General features: G+C 46.0%; 1 protein-coding gene across 3 annotated transcripts in view; it reads left to right on the top strand.

The window, feature by feature from the left end:
• The window catches only part of DAG1 (dystroglycan 1), a 107,224-nt gene extending 92,629 nt beyond the window's left edge, over positions 1–14,595 (top strand). For all 3 annotated transcript variants that reach the window (XM_038771869.1, XM_038771868.1, XM_038771870.1), the window contains one exon: positions 11,838–14,595. In XM_038771869.1, coding sequence (XP_038627797.1) covers positions 11,838–14,246 — 2,409 coding nt within the window. In that variant the 3' untranslated portion in view covers positions 14,247–14,595. The remainder of the gene's footprint in view (positions 1–11,837) is intronic.
• The last annotated feature ends 2,634 nt before the right edge of the window (positions 14,596–17,229 follow it).

Raw genomic sequence — 17,229 nt, 5'->3', positions numbered from 1 at the left:
TCTTAAGGACTGCCCTGAAAATTTGAGCACTGGTTCCTCTGGAATTGAAAATCCCCTATCCAATCTCAGTTCTTTTCACCAGGAGGCAGAAATGCAAACTTAGGGAAGGGTGATGGGTTCAGATGCTAAATTTAATTAGAGTCAGTAGGAAAGTTTCCAGTTGTCCATTTGATGTTAATGTAGTAGAGGCAACATTGTAGTATACAGGGCTGTGGATAGTATGACCACCCAAGGACAGATCTGTTATGATGAGGAGAAAGTATTTCGACTCCTGGCCACCTCATGGCAGAGCTTTAGCACAGGGCTGTGAGCTCTTCTAGTCATCTTTCTTTAAGTACAAGTTTGGGATCCTTTTTGGGGTTTAAACTCTACCCAATTTAGGCACATGTGCATTGGAAAATTGTGATCGCAGGGTCCAGCCTTCTGATGCAGTGCCTCATATTTACAAACATTAATTTAACATCCTCTTCCCCTGAAAGGACAGCAAAAAATCCATTCCATTAGGGAAATGACAAGTCTTTTATATCAATTTTGTCAGTCCAGCAGCATGTAGTTGATTAAAAAAAAACCCAAAACAAACAATGTCCCATTCTATTTAGCAGGTTTCACCAATCTGGAGATAATTAGGCAGCTGCTTTCCATGTCAACTGGCAGATTTTGCCACCTGGCTTTCTCCTCACAGCAGCCCATTTCTCTCTCTCCCTCTCCCCTTCCCCTTCCCCCCCCCCCCCCCAAAAAAAAAATTAGAAACTTTTCCATTGACTGAATGGAGATGGAGCACTAAACAGGCACTATTCAACCTCTCTCTCCATCTCAATACTTGACTCTGTTGGGGCCCAGGAAGACCTCTTTTTCTGCCTTTACAGTCCGTGGAGGTGGGTAGGATAGTAGTAATAATAATAATGATGATGATGGTATTAGTTAATCCAGGCACTGTGCTAAGCACTGGGGTAGATACAAACAGATTGGGCTGGACACAGTCCCTGTCCCACATGGGGCTCACAGTCTCAATCCCCACTTTACAGATGGGTAACTCAGGTCCAGAGAAGTGAAGTGACTAGCCCCACAGTCCTATAGCAGACAGACAGCTGAGCTGGAATTAGAACTCATAACCCTCTGACTCCTAGGCCTGTGCTCTGTCCACTATGCCCTGCTGCTTGGCAGGCATTGGTGCCAGAGAAGGCTATCTGTTCTGAAGACTTCACGACCAGATTAATCATGAAAAATTGTGTTTGTTTTATTATGGTTTGTCTGTTTTTAGAGAAACAGCATGGCCTAGTGGAGAGAACACAAGCCTGGGACTCAGAAGGACCTGGGTACTAATCCCCACCCTGCCACTTGTCAGCTGTGGGACCGTGGGCAAGTCGCTTCACTTCTCTGTGCCTCAGTTCCCTCATCTGTAGAATGGAGGATTAAGACTGTGAGCCCTTTGTGGAACCAGGAACTCTGTCCAATCTGATTATCTTGTATCTACCCCAGTGCTTAGAACAGTGCCTGGCACATAGTAAGCACTTAACAAATACAATAATTATTATTTATGGTATTTAAGTACTTTGTATGTGCCAAGCAGTGTACTAAGCACTGGGGTAGATACAAGTGAATCAAGCTGGACACAGGGTGATCAATCTTAATCCCCATTTTTCAGATGAGGTAACTGAAGCATAGACAAGTGAAGTGACTGGCCCAAGGTCACACAGCAGACAAATAATGGTGCCGGGGTTAGAACCCAGGTCCTTCTGATGCCCAGGCCCGGGCTCTACCCATTAGACCACACTGCCTCTCAAAGGTGATGAAGTGCTCCTGTGGTGCTTATTTTCAAGTGAGCCTTGAACTGTATCCTGAAAGGCAGCATACTTAGGCTCTTTGATATCACAAGGAAACTGGCCCTCCATAGAAATTGCCTTTTTAAGTCTATCGCCCAGGTTCATTTACCCTCACTCACTCTCAATGCTGTTTATGGTAGTGAGTACCTTGAGCCTGAAAAAGCTAAGTAACCATGCTAAGTCTGGGAGGTAGTTTAAAAGTCTCACTCTTTCACTGCCTTTGGGTTGCCGGGGGAGAAGAGGGGAAGTCCCAGCCAGTTAACCGCTCTAATTTGCACGTCCACTTTCTCAAGAGATCTGTGGACTGTAAGCTTGTTGTGGGCAGGGAATATGTTATATTGTACTCTCCCAAGTGCTTCATACAGTGTTCTTCACACGGTAAGTGCTCAATAAATAACGATTGAATGAATGAACGAGTCTGTAGAGGATCTGTAGACTTGGAAATGAACTGGGCCCTGTTCTTGGTCTTTATAGGCTGGTCAGCCCATTGGCAAGGCCACTAAAAAGCCCAGCGTGTGAAGTCCCTGGAAGTCTTGATTTGCTTAGATTTATTTGTTCAATTTTAGTAGCATCTTATCAGTTCATGTTTTCTAAAACTACTTATAACTGGGAGTGCTGAGCTATTGTTTTGGCTAAACTTTGAAGGCAAAAGTTCCAAGAGGCACTTTCCACCACTATTTTTCCTTGGATGTCCCTGAGTCTTTCTCTCCAAAGGCAGAGCTTTGGCTCTTGCAAGGTAAAAAGGCACTGGACCCTACATTTTTGAGCAGGATAGCATGACTCTGAGGCAGAACGGCTGAGCAGTGGACCAGAAACTCAGAAAGAGCTTTAATCTTAGCTCTGCTATTACTTGCTGTGTGACCTGGGCAAGTCGCCTAACCTCCCTATGATCCAGTTTCCTCATCTGTAAAATGAGAGCAATATGAACCTACTTCATGGAGGAGAAATAGGTAATAAAAATGCAAATATAAGGTTCTGTAGAAGTCCCTTATTACTGATGTTAATAATGAGAGATTTCCAAACATCTGGGCCAAAATGCTAATTCCAAAGAATCAAAATTCTGTGGGCCCTCCCTTTGCTATCCTCTAGTAGTTTTTCCCAGTCTGTGGAGTACTGTGTTAAGGAATCTTTCCAGATCCGCTAAAACTACGTGAGCTTTGAAGTTAGCATTTAGCATACTAACTGCAGGCTGTCTCAGAGCAGCTATGGTGTGATTATTTCTACCCTGGATAAATCTGAGTTCTCTTGGGGTAGTAGGAATCGGGCATTTGAAAATACTCGTGGCCAGACAGCTGGTTTCTGAACACAAGAATAGAAAGCTGCTCTTATAATGTAATTTGCATAAGTGGTAATAGTAGTGTTCATTGGACACCCACTGGATGCAGTGTACTTTTAGAGAAGCAGCGTGGCTCAGTGGAAAGAGCCTGGGCTTTGGAGTCAGAGGAAAATGGGTTCAAATTGCCCAATTGTCAGCTGTGTGACTTTGGGCAAGTTGCTTCACTTCTCTGTGCCTCAGTTACCTCATCTGTAAAATGGGGATTAAGACTGTGAGCCCCACGTGGGACAACCTGATCACCTTGTAACCTCCCCAGCGCTTAGAACAGTGCTTTGCACATAGTAAGTGATTAATAAATGCCATTATTATTATTATTAGGCACTTGGGAAGTACAGAATAAAGAAGTGATACATTCCCTGCCCACAGGGACTTGAGACTGTAACAGAAGAGACCAACATAAAGATATTTATAACTACAGTGATCCGAATAAATGATTGAATAACCATGCACACTTGAGTCCTGCATATGGGTATAGTAAGTTAAAAGTGGGCCTAAAACTATTCCAAATAGGTCTTAAAACACTAAGGGATAGCCAGTGATCACAAAGTTTAGAAGCAGGTTAATGGACTCTTCGGAGAGTAATAATTCAGGCACAGAGAGGGTGTGTGGGGAGATATATTACCAAGAAGCATCAAGGCAAACGTGTGTGAGTAAGCTGTAGAGAAGCAGTGTGGTTTAGTGGAAAGAGCACGGGCTTGAGAATGAGAGGACATGGGTTCTAATCTTTGCTCTGCCACTTGTCTGCTGTATGACCTCGGGCAAGCCACTTACCTTCTCTGTGCCAGTTACCTCATCTGAAAAATGGGGATTAAGACTGTGAGCCCCACGTGGGACAACCTGATTACCTTTTATCTACCCCAGTGCTTAGAACAGTGCTTGGCACATAGTAAGCACTTAACAAAGACCATAATAATAATAATATACTAAAATCGCTAACTTTCTCTTCTAAAGGCACCTATGGACAACAGGCCCTGGACAACAGGCCCATTTGTGCTTATTGTGGTCACTACGCATCGTTCATAAGCCTATTCTTAAGATCACCTTTCATTGTCTCTTGTGTCATTTGGCTAGTCGCAGACCAACAGAATCTAGCAGGACCACACAGTTACCTCAGCCTGTGACAGAACAGCTCTGACCCCGGACCTTGGTTAAAAGCCCCGCTCTCTATTGGCAAATCCTTACAATCACTCTAATAGTCATGACCTCTGCTATTTCTCCTTTAGAATCCAGAGTCTGCGTTAGGGGCACACCGCCCAGTTACTTTTCCAAAGGGCTTTTCTTGGAATTTTTCTTAATCACTGTTGGGATACGTTAATATAGTTTTTCAGGGTAGAGGAGACATCGCAAACATCATTCTCAGCATTTAAGTGCCTACTGTGTGCAGCGCACACTTCCCCCTCATCACTAAGGTACCTGTTTTCTTGAAAGATAATAGCTTCTCTGTACGGTTCCTGTCTTCGCACGAAACTATGCTTTTAAGTAACTCCCTTTGTGTTTCATGATTTTAACCAGCAGTTTCCATATCTGCTGCTCCTTGCATACACCACCAAATATCTGTTTTTGTTGAAGGTCTTTCTTCTGAGAATCTCAAAGGACTTCAGGTAAATTAGTTATTTTAAGATTCTGGATTGTACTGTGCTTTTGTAGGCCGGGAACGTGAAGCTCACTGTGGGCAATGTGTCTGTTTATTGTTGTATTGTACTCTCCCAAGCACTTAGTACAGTGCTCTGCACCCAATAAGCGCTCAGTAGTTATGAGTGAATGAATGAACGTGAAACTTACAGGTGGAAACCAGATTCAAACATCATATTACTTGCAAAATGAGTTTATTGATAGTATTTATTGAGTGCCTAATCTGTGCAGAAGACTGTATTAAATGCTCTGGGAGAGTACAATGGAGTGAGAATACACAATCCCTGTCCCTCAAGGAGAGTGCAGTCTTTTAGCATCAGTTCCACACAGGTGTAATCAGTCCAACCATTCTTGGTTTGCCCATGATCCTGTGCTGGACTTCCCAGCCCTCCTCACTATTAGGGAGTAGCGGTTACTTTCCTAGGGCAATGACCTCCCAGGACTTCCTTCTCTAACACAAGGCCAACAGCATGACCTAGTGGAAAGAGCATGGGTCTGAGGGTCAGGGGACCTGAGTTCTAATCCCTTCTCTGCCACTTGCCTCCTGTGTGACCTTGGGGAAGTCACTTAACTTCTCTCGGCCTCAGTTTGCTCATCTGCAAAAAGGAGATTCAATACCTGTCCTCCCCACCCCCCTTTTAGACTGTGAGTCCCCTGCGGGACAGGGACTGTGTCTGGTCTGATTATCTTCTATGTATTCCAGCACTGAGTATAGTGCTACGAACAAGTCCCCTAGCTTTGGCTACCCCAATGTTTCTACTCCCTACTCTGGTAGGGAGAGGCCCTAAATTTACCAAAGTTCTTCTTTGGGCCTTGCTTTTATATGACTTAGATGGAAATAAGTGGCAAACTTAAGTGACAAAAGCCTTTGGATGACTCTTTCAGAGGTTGTAGGGGAAGAATACCCAAGCAAGAAGCCATTTTGTGTAACATTAGGGCATAAGAACACAGGAGAAAAAGCTGCAGGGAGTGAGAATAGAGAGTTAGGGTTAGAGTCTGTAGGCATCATTACTGTTTATTTCTTGATCTCAGTTTAGTTTGGGGAACTTTTCTAAAATGCATATCTAGAGAAGTGAAATGATTCCTGGTATTATAATAAAAATGATTGTGGTATTTGTTAAGCACTTACTGTGTGCCAAACACTGTACTAAGCACTGGGGTAGATACAAATTAATCAGGACAGACACAGTCCCTGTCCCATGTGATGCTCACCATCTAAGTAGGATGGAGAGCAGGGATTGAATCCCCATTTTACAGATGAGGAAACTGAGGCCCAGTGAAGTGACCTGCCCAAGGTTATCCAAGCAGGCACATGGCTGAGCCCAGAGGAGAACCCAGGTCCTCTGTCCCCAGGCCCCATACTCCTTCCATTAGGTCACTCTGCTTCTATCTCCTGTTCCCTAGCAACTGCAGTCCCTTATTGTGTGCCTGGAAATGGACAGGTCCTGAAATAATTCAGAGGTCTGGCCACATTCCTCTAGTACCAGCCTGTTTTCTCCAACTTCCAGTGGGGCTTTAGCAGAAGCATTCTTTCTACAGGGTGCTGCCCAGGGTTCGGCACTCCCTTGAGAGGTACCCGGGGCTAATGCTTTCTGAGCTCAGCGTCCACCGAACCTCCCTGGAGTTCCAAAGCACCTTTCAGACACTAGCTCGTTACATCAGATGACAACCTGGGACCCTGATAAAGGAGAAAGGTTGGAGGAGAAGTGACTTGCCTGAGGTGACTCAGTGAGTCCCTGGCGAAGCCGAGAATGGCACCAGTGTCTCCTGCCTGGAAGGTCAGTGGCCCGCCCTTTAGATATGACTGCCTCCCTTGTGTACTGTTTGTAAAGGTCTCCTCAGATTTTCCTCTTGGGGTCACTGTCCAGCGTCACAAGACCCCAAGGACTAGACCAGATTCTGGCTGTCCCTTGCAGAAGGCAGAGCAGGGAAACTGGGTTAGGAGCCGCCCTTTGGATTATTAAGAAGGTCATTAACATTTAAAAACTGAAAAAAGAGAGCAGGGCATGAAAAGGGTAAAGCAGAGAGAAGAAGGAAAATGGAGATGGGGGAAATGGAAAAGATGACATGGCTATCATTACTGAGTCTTTATTATTCATTGTGTCATAGTCTAGGGCAGGGGTGAGCACATACTTGGCCCATGGGTCAGAATTGGATTGGGCGGGGCTGAGCTGACAAGGATGTTAGCATTGGTTTGAGCGCCTTTGGGCCGCCTCAGGTCTAGCCAAGAACCCACACTGAGCCACCTCAAGTGTGTAGCTCCACTGAGCCAACCTGGCTAACTTGTCAGGCTCTGGCCGTAGCTTGGGTCCCTTCTCTCCTCATTTTTGCCCCTTTCTGGCTTCCATGTGGAGGCAGAGATGGCCAATGGAGAGAAGAGCAACAGGGTGGAGCCCAGGAAGTGGTGTAGGGTGGGGCGGGATTCTGGCGTGAGGCCGCATGGAAGTCAGAAAGGTCAGGAGCAGCAGCCAAAGACCCAAGGAGCAGTGGGTGACCTTTGCAGCCCAGAAAGCCCAACCGGGGGTGACTGCCAAGCCATCATGGTCCCAGCTAGGGACTGGGTGTCCTCTACCCCCACGTCCTCCGTCCTCCCTTTGGCTTGGCAATCTGAAAACATGGCCAGTGCCTGAATTGAATGTTATCCAAAATGTTTTGAGCTCTTTGGAAGAAAGATGCTTTAGAAATTCAAGGTGCTTGTGGCAGTGGTTGGTGCTCAGCTGAATGCTGCTAGCATTTGCCTCCCCAGAAAGTTAAATCTATCTGTGGGTGGAAGATAATGGGAGAATGTTGTTACTGATGAGATGACTCAAATTGCTGCTGTTAACTGTTACTGTGCGACATAGAAATGTGTTTCTTTCAACAGCAAGAGTTTTCTTCAAGTTGCTTTCCTCAGCAGCAGGCAACTTTTTTCTCCGGAATTTTGAAGTTTAGCATTTGAGCTTGCTGTGCTTCGGTGGGGAAAAAAACAATAAATCCAAAATGGAGGATTTTTGAATTTTTTTAAAAAAGATCCTGTTCCTAACTCTAAAAGAGTTTTATGTGTCATTCTATTGCAATTGTGTTGGGCCAGGATGTGCAACATCCTGAATTTACGAAGTCAGTAAAGGTTTGATTGGTCAGCAAAACAGTGGAGGTGGTCACGATACGATGGTGCCGGAAGGTGGATTAGCTCTTGGGGAAGCTGGGGCCCTTCCCTTATATGTCTTGTTGCATTGAAAAATGGGACAGTTGGTGACCTGTCCAGTAGGTTGTAGTTCTGTACCAAAAGTTAGGTTGCTGGAGTGTTGAGAGGAAGAAGGTAGAGCAGTGCTCCCATCCCCACCGTCTCATACCTCTCAGCTGCATTAGAGCTGCTTTTTCTCAAGTCCAGTCTCAGCTCGTCGAAGCGGAGGTGAGCTTTTTCGAGGCAGATTTGAGTATATGGGAACCCCCACCACCACCACCATGTACAATAATCCCCTGATGATGAAATATGCATGAACTTTGCAAAATTTCAGAGAAATGGGAATGCGCCCTTATTCAGAAAAGCTTAATCACAGATCTGCATCCGACTGCTGCAAACCCATCCTGACAGCAATCTCTAAGAGAAGCATACATTAAGGTAGAAGAAGGGTGTCTACCATTACAAAGGGGAAACCATTCTGGCACTCTTGTTAGAAAACATCCTCTGCCTACACACAGTTGAGAAGCCCTCTTGGGCTTCCTGTCAGTTCCCCTGAAGGGAGTAGTTATTTTGCTTGATTGAAGTGTTAGGTTTCAAGGTACTTCTTGCAGAGAGGTCCATTGGGCAGTTGTGACCAAACAAAAAGGTACTAACATTCACATTACCATGGCCTTGCCCCTGTGACTAACATTTTCATCCATCTAATGGTAGCATGTATTGGTGATCATCATATACTTAGATATGCAATGAGTCACTTCTCGTATTTTGCAGCTTAATAAGGGTCAGGTGGGACCTTGACCAAAATGGTGGTAGAGGACATGTAGGTTGTCCAAAGGATTTCCTCTGAAAATGAGGTGGGTTTCAAAGACAAGGGGGCATACTAATACTACTTCATGTAGGATCCCCGGAGTTGTGTGCTCTGGACAAATAGGCTAGGAGGGAGGCTTTAGATTATGCTTAGAAAAGGTCCCTTTGTCATAAATTCCAATGAACCTGGCTGGTCTCCTGATTTAGGACCATATTTGGTGTGCTACGCTTTGTTGTACTGTTTGGATGTCAGTGGTCTGCTGGTAGGCCAAGGAGCCACTAGTGTAGCCTTGCCCATGTGGCTTTGACTTTTGGGTGAGGAAGGGGAAGCCCCTTGGCCCAGTTTCAGGATGTCAGCTGGGCTGATGACAAACGGTTGCAGGGAAAGCAAAGGCCCTCTAACATGATTGGCAAAGTGAAACATGCAGTCTGTTGGCTGACATTTCAGAACAACTTAAGAACTTCTCAACAAATGAAGAAAATGGCTGTCAAATCTCTTCCTTTTGGGAAATATGAAATGTTCATCCCACATTGCAGTTCTAGGGGAGTGTGATCGAGTTTTGGGGCTTCTCCCCATCTCTCACATGGTATTTATGACTAGAAGTATGTGTGTGGACTCATGGGGAACAATTAATATGAGGGCTCTCAGAAAAAAACACATAAGACCAAAGGAGAAGCTCATTCACCTTTTTCTGTCTTGCTCCTTAGATGCCAAAGATAGTCTGTCTTATATTTTTTCTAGGTGCCATTTACCACAGGCAATTTTCACTAACTTTCTACTTTCTAAATAGGGTAATGTCATTTCAAATTAGGATTGAATAAGAATACTCAATCGTATTTATTGAGCGGTTACTGTGTGCAGAGCACTGTACTGAGAGTACAATATAACGGACACATTCCCCACCCACAATGAGACTAAAGTCTAGTTTACAGTCTAGTTATACCGTTCCTAATACTAGTAATGGTATTTGTTCCGTGCGTACAGTGTGCCAAACACTGTTATAAGCTCAGGGGTAAATACAAGTTAATAAGGTCATAAACAGTCCCTGTCCCATTGGGGCTCACAATCTAAGTAGGAGGGAGAACAGGTATTGAATCCCCATTTTTCAATGGAGGAAACTGAGGCACAGAGAAGCAAAGTGTCTTGCTCCAGGGAGCACAGCAGGCAAGTGGTGGAGCCGGACCCGGGTCCTCTGACTCCCCGGCCTGGGCTTTCTCCACTAGGCCAAGCTGCTTTGGATTTATGATGATAATTAGGTATGGTGGATTAAGCATTTTTGTAACAACCAAAAAAAGTAGATACAGATAACCCTATTGAGATCAGACAGTTGATAACATCTCCCTTGTATTTGAGTTTAAATGGAAGAGAGAACAGGGTGCATTTTAGGGATTTGCAGGTCTTTGAAGTTACTTGTGTATGAGATCATGTTTTATGGAGAGTGAAATTCCTTCCACATTGTCACTGTTGGCACTTCCAGTCAGGAGGATGGTGATCTGACATTAGATTTCAAGTAGATGCAGTGTAGAGTTTCGGATAAAGGGTGCCCTGCTTTGGTTGTGGTTCTGATAGTGATGTTTTCTGTGGATATTGTCACCCTTAGAGGTCCAGCAATAAAAGAGATTATTCAAGTCCCCGACTGAAATGGAATTGAAGTCATACTTTGAAATTTTCGCTGAAATGTTCCTGTCTGACTCACAGTACACACTCATCTCCTTCAAGGGACTCACTCCTCCACCCCCTAAATCTGCCAAGCCACATTTCACCCCCCCTTCAAGACCTTCCTAAAAAAAAAATCACCTCTAAGACACATTCCCTATCTAATCCTCACCTCTTAGATTAGATTATCCCATCAGCTACCCTAAACGCTTATCCATTATACTGACTTATTTATTCTCTTTGGTTTGTTTGTTCACTTTTTTGGTCATGAGTTGTACTTGTGTTTTCTCTTTCTTTCCTGTCGTATGAATACTCTGTGTCTGCCTGTCTCTCCCATTAGACTGTAAGCTCCTCAAGGGCAGGGACCATGTCTTCTACTCTTATTGTTCTTCCCAAGGACCTAGTACAGTACTCTGCCCCCCAGTAGATGCTCAGGAGATGCTGATGATATTGATACTTGTGGAAGAGCCCAAAGGGGAGAACATTAGATTTATACCATCGTAAGGACCGTAAAATTATTCACTGGCAAAAATGACCACACGTTTACTTTTGAAAAATGGATATCTCTTTGCTCTCATTCAGATTCATGAGCACTCTATTGTATTTCAAATTGCCAAGCAAATGGCGAACAAACAAAAAAAAATCGTTACAGAACATTTGGCCTGTATTTTGCTGCTTGAGGGCCCACAACGTGCTGGGCACCGTATGTAACTTAAAAATACCAAATTCCTTCCCTCAAGAAGCACGCCTCTTAAAATAGGTAAGACACATTTGCACAGACAGAGACAGACCATCACAGATGGTTACAAAAATTATGTTCTTGTTTTCTTTCCATGTACCAGATGGAATGAAGGCAGGCCACATCTTTCTTCTCCCCCGCACGACTTTTCCAGCAAAGGGGAGATTCTCTTGGAGGGGAAATGATGGGCTGGATGTCATTGTTAACCCTCTGCCCTTAAAAGCCCCATTTCTCCTCATGACTTAACAGGGCAGATCATCAAAAAGACTGTGCCTTTTCTAAAATATGACATGCTCACCCCTTGAGTTGTGGGTGCACATTAAGAGCATGAAAGTTTAGAAGTGACCCCCGTCAAAGAAGTATTTTAAAATAATGGTTGAACTACTCTATTCAGTCAGCGTCTGTCTTTTTTAGGCTGGTGTATCCAGCTCGGATGACTCTTTAGTATCTTCTTTATAGAGCAGAAATGTTGGTCCTGGCTAGGGTTTATTAAGCACTGTTAAAATGCGTAGACTTAAATTTGAATTATGGTTAATTGTTTTTAATTATTTCTAACCCTGATAAATGGCTAAAATAACGTGTTTGTTCTCTCTCTCTCCTCCCCCTCTCTTTCTCATTTCCCCCACCCCCCGCCCCCAACATCTCTCCTTTCCCCTATCCGTTTCTACCTCCCTCTACAGATGTCAGAAGCTGGGAAAGACACGCTGCCGTCTTGGTTGCACTGGGAACCAGAGACCCGGATGCTGGAAGGTCTTCCCCTTGATACAGACAAGGGCGTCCATTACATTTCAGTCAATGCAATGCAGTTGGCATCCAATGGCAGCTATGTGCCCCAAGCCACAAATGTTTTTTCCATTGAGGTTTATCCTGAAGACCACAATGAGCCTCAGTCAGTTAGGGTGGCATCACAAGATCTGAATGAGGCTGTTCCATTCGTGTGTGGGGCAGATGAGCCAGTGACTATCCTGACGGTAATTCTGGATGCCGATTTAACAAAAATGACACCAAAGCAGCGGGTTGAACTTTTGAACAGGATGAGGAGCTTTTCGGAAGTCGAACTTCACAACATGAAACTGGTTCCCGTTGTAAATAACAGATTGTTCGATATGTCAGCCTTCATGGCTGGCCCAGGAAACGCAAAGAAAGTGGTAGAGAATGGAGCCTTACTGTCGTGGAAGCTTGGCTGCTCCTTGAACCAGAATAGCGTCCCCAACATCAGCAGTGTCGAAGCCCCGGCTAAAGAAGGCACGATGTCTGCCCAGCTCGGCTACCCAGTCGTAGGCTGGCACATCGCGAACAAGAAACCCCACCTGCCCAAAAGGATAAGGAGACAGATCAACGCTACACCTACCCCGGTCACCGCCATCGGACCCCCCACCACTGCCCTCCAAGAACCGCCGACTAGAATCGTCCCCACGCCCACTTCCCCAGCCATTGCTCCTCCTACCGAAACAACGGCACCGCCAGTACGAGACCCGGTTCCTGGGAAACCCACGGTTACTATTCGCACGCGAGGCGCCATCGTTCAGACCCCGACCCTGGGACCAATTCAGCCAACCAGAGTGGTGGAAACGACCAGTACCGTTCCTGGGCAGATTCGTCCAACGATGACCATTCCGGGCTACGTGGAGCCTACCGCAGTCGCCACTCCACCCAGTACGACCACCAAGAAACCGAGAATAACCACCTTGAAACCAGCCACCCCCTCTACGACGGATTCTTCCACCACCACCACCACGCGACGACCCACCAAAAAACCCAGAACCCCGCGGCCCGCGCCCCGCGTCACAACCAAAGCCCCCATCACCAAACTGGAAACGGCCTCAACCCCGACTCGGATCCGCACCACAACTAGCGGGCCCCCTCGTGTTTCCGAGCCCAATCAGCCCCCAGAGCTCAAGAACCACATCGACAGGGTAGATGCGTGGGTTGGCACCTACTTTGAAGTGAAGATCCCATCGGATACCTTCTATGATAAGGAAGACACCACTACGGACAAGCTGAAACTGACTCTGAAGCTGCGAGAACAGCAAATGGTGGGGGAAAAGTCCTGGGTCCAGTTTAACAGCAACAGTCAACTGATGTACGGGCTCCCGGACAACAATCACGTAGGCAAGCACGAGTACTTCATGCACGCTACAGATAAAGGTGGCCTGTCTGCCGTGGATGCTTTTGAAATCCACGTCCACAAGCGACCTCACGGTGACAAGGCTCCAGTTCACTTTAAGGCCAGGTTCCAGGGCGACCCCGCCTCAGTGGTGGACGACATCCATAAAAAAATTACCCTGGTGAAGAAATTGGCTTTTGCGTTTGGGGACCGAAACAGCAGCACCATTACCCTGCAGAACATCACGAGAGGCTCCATCGTCGTCGAGTGGACGAACAACACCTTGCCTCTGGATCCCTGCCCAAAGGAACAGATCCAAAGTATGAGCAAGAGGATCTCGGAGGATGACGGGAAGCCTCGCCCGGTTTTCTCCAACGCCCTGGACCCAGACTTCAGCGCCTTGAGCATTTCGGTGACGGGCTCAGGTAGCTGCAGGCACATTCAGTTCATTCCCGTCACGGCCGTCCGGAAGGTCCCCTCGGAAGCACCCCCGACGGTGGTGACGGAGAAGGACCCGGAGAAGAGCAGCGAAGATGACGTGTACCTCCATACCGTCATCCCCGCCGTGGTGGTGGCGGCTATCCTGCTCATCGCCGGGATCATCGCTATGATCTGTTACCGCAAGAAGAGAAAGGGCAAGCTAACCATTGAGGACCAGGCGACCTTCATCAAGAAAGGCGTGCCGATCATTTTTGCCGACGAGCTTGATGACTCGAAGCCTCCTCCCTCCTCCAGCATGCCTCTGATCCTTCAGGAGGAAAAGGCCCCCCTTCCGCCTCCAGAATACCCAAACCAGAACATGCCAGAGACCACCCCATTGAACCAGGATACCATAGGGGAGTATACTCCACTGAGGGATGAAGACCCCAATGCCCCTCCGTACCAACCCCCCCCACCTTTCACTGCACCCATGGAGGGCAAAGGTTCCCGCCCGAAGAACATGACCCCCTACCGGTCACCCCCTCCGTACGTTCCCCCTTAACGTAGAGATTGGGTCTTTGGGGGACGGGACCTGTAGTTCCACACCAGTGTTGTCTATAGGGATTGATGGCCTGCAAGTCATTGCCAACCAGAAATCAACACCCAAATCCCCTCCCCAACCCCCCAAACACACACAGGTCCTGAACGAAAGCCTCCTCCGCCTCCTCCTCTTCCTCCTCCTGTTCTTAATACCTGACCCCAAAGTGGCTGTGGAACTTTTGGGACTTTTTTATTTTTATTTTTGGCCTAACAGCTTTTGTTTGTTCATAGAAATTTCTTCGCTCAAGTATTTCCGACGGCAGGCTTCTGAAAACCAACCAAGTCGAGTGGGGCGGGGGGTGGGGGCGGGGGAGGTGGCGGGGAAATCTTCTGAACTTGCAGGCAGCACTGGGGTGGGCGCTCTGGTTCTCTGCTGTTTGCCTTTAACACTAACTGTACTGTTTTTTCTATTCACGTGTGTCTAGCTGCAGGATGTAACATGAAAAACAGTAGCCTAAAAATTAAATTCAAAGGACTTTCGGAAGTTAATGTTACGTTTTTACATTTAATCTGCTGTTTACCTAAACTTGTATGTATAGTTTTTGGGTGGGGAAGGGGTGGGGGAAACTGCTTTGCTAAAAATAAGCTCCAAGGGTGTTTCAAATCTAGTTAAGAGACGACCAAGGGACAGTGTATTTTTTATCAAAGGAATCCTATTTTTTCACATAATGTAAACCTTGTTCCTCTGTTTAGGCAGAGACTAATTTGGGGGCGTGTCTGGTCAGTTGCAGAGAGAACTCTTGGCACCTTAATGTGAGTGAGGTTACAGACCTCCCAGTGGTCCTCTTCCCTGATCCCCCTCCCCAAACCTCCTCTCCTCCTCTCCACCCCCCAAGTTATAAAGGTGGCTTCACCGTGGTCTCAGACTTGCCCTCTGTCCTGAAGCAAGCATTGAAACGTTAAAGGATTTTTAGTTGTCGGATCTAAATGTAGCGCAAAAAGGTGGGGCAGCAAGGTTGCTATTGCCTCAGGTGACCCTGGAGCTCCATGGAAGCGTTGTTAACAGGCTCACAGTGAAAGAATTCCTGGAAACAGATATGGATTTAGAGTACATTGACCTTTTTTTTTTTTTAAAAAAAAAGAAATCCATAGTTTTTTGAAACACTCAGTGGAGGACATTTTGGTAAAGATGCAATATTTTTATGTAGTGTGATGCTATTTCCTCACTTTATCGAATCCTTGGCAGTAGTAGTCAAACAGCATCTCATCCCTTCTTTCTGGCTCCTAAGGCTTACAGACTCCTCTCTGGACTCTCAGGCGCGCTTTAAGCCGTCCGGGGTGTGTGTTGGGGAGGAGGGGGTTGGGGGGAGGTGGGGGTTGGGAATGAAAGCGCCAGAAATAGTTCATAGTAAAAAATCAGTGGACTCTCAAATCTAATTTTTTTACTAAAGTTTTGATACAGCCTCAAATTGTTTTATTAAAAATTATTAAAAATGGTAACGCTTACAGCAGTTTGTACGAGCTTAGCTTCTTAGTATTGATTGATTCAATGGGACTGATTGCTTGGCTCTTTTTTTATTTTGTTTTAATTTTTTTTTTTTGGTCTCATAATTGTCTAAATTCTAGAACCAAGACTAGGTTTCTTGCTCTTTTAAAATTAACTTTCACATATTTATCCTGTGAATTTGGGGCTGCTATGTAGGCTCCTGCTTTGCTTCCGTTTTTCTCCTTTGGACTAAATCATTTTAAGCATGTTTGTTTTGTTTTCCTCGACCGATTGAGAGCTATTTTTGGTACATTTTGGGGAGGAAAAACCCTTTGCAATAATGTTTCCTTCCCCCAGTGAGGGGTGGGCAGACTCTGACTGACTTTGCACACCAAGCAGACACTTTTAAGCCATATTGACTGTTTTGCAAAGTATGTTTGTGTGCTGATGTGACCAGTTAGACACAAATGGGTGAATGGGTAAAAATGACCTTCACCTCGAACGTGCTGGGGTGGCATTTTCTACTGAGCTTTTTCACTACTTCAAGGGATTTTGCTTCCCAGAAGCAGATGACATGTCCGATCTTGTTAGGCGCCTGTTTAGTTCTGCAACCATGGTGCTTGCATCTGCACCTGGAGGGAGCATGGAGGGTTAGGGAATTGTAGTGCAGATACGAAGTGGTGTCCCTTGCATAAGTTTACTTACCCAGTGGGATTTTTCTGTCCCTGGTTTTAACCGACCTGGAATCTCATTCTGTCCCGGGGAATGCGATTCAACAGGGAAGGGCCCCTCCCTCCTTTGTGTCTTCTGAGTGGGAGTTGAGGGAAGGCACTGTGCAGCCATTGTGGAAGAGACAAAGAAGATATTCTAGGAGCTGGAAAATTGGTCTCCATTTCAAGAGAGCCAGGCAGAGAATCGGTCATGTTCCGCACCACCGGGACCTCATTTGGTAACCATTAGAGGCCCACATTTTGAATGGGAGACCAGAACGAGCAGGGGACTCTGTTCCCCCCCACAGCATACTCTAGCCAGGAGCCTAAGGGCTGGTGTCTGCACTGGAAGGATTACATTTTGATTACCCCCAGCAGACCCAAACTTGTCGAAAAAAAAAAAATTAAGCCCGAGACTGAAGGCTTGGAGTTAGAGGCCTTCCAAGCAGCGCCGTTGCCCCTAGCAACCCACACCATTCTGTCCTGGCCATGCGCAAACGTGTCAGGCCCGGGCCTACCTGTCACCATAGAAACTGGAGGCGAAGGGACAGTGAACAGAATAATAATAATAATGCCATTCTAGCCAGCCTCCTTCCCGTTAGCACCAGGGCTGTTTATGCCACTAGACACTGTAATGTTGAGAGCAAATCTTGTATTAAAAAAAAAGTTCACCAACCACTGATGTGTTTTTATTTCCTTATATATGATTTTAAGAAGATGTGTTTTCTGCATTCTGTATAGAAACATATCAAACTAAATAAACCAGTGTACTTTACTACAACTCAGTTGGCTCGCGAGCTGTTCCATCC

This window comes from Tachyglossus aculeatus, chromosome X1, assembly GCF_015852505.1.
Source record: "Tachyglossus aculeatus isolate mTacAcu1 chromosome X1, mTacAcu1.pri, whole genome shotgun sequence".
In the NCBI taxonomy this organism is placed as follows: Eukaryota; Metazoa; Chordata; class Mammalia; order Monotremata; family Tachyglossidae; genus Tachyglossus; species Tachyglossus aculeatus.
Note: the sequence above shows the minus strand (reverse complement) of the source record. Positions and strands in the feature narration are given on the sequence as shown.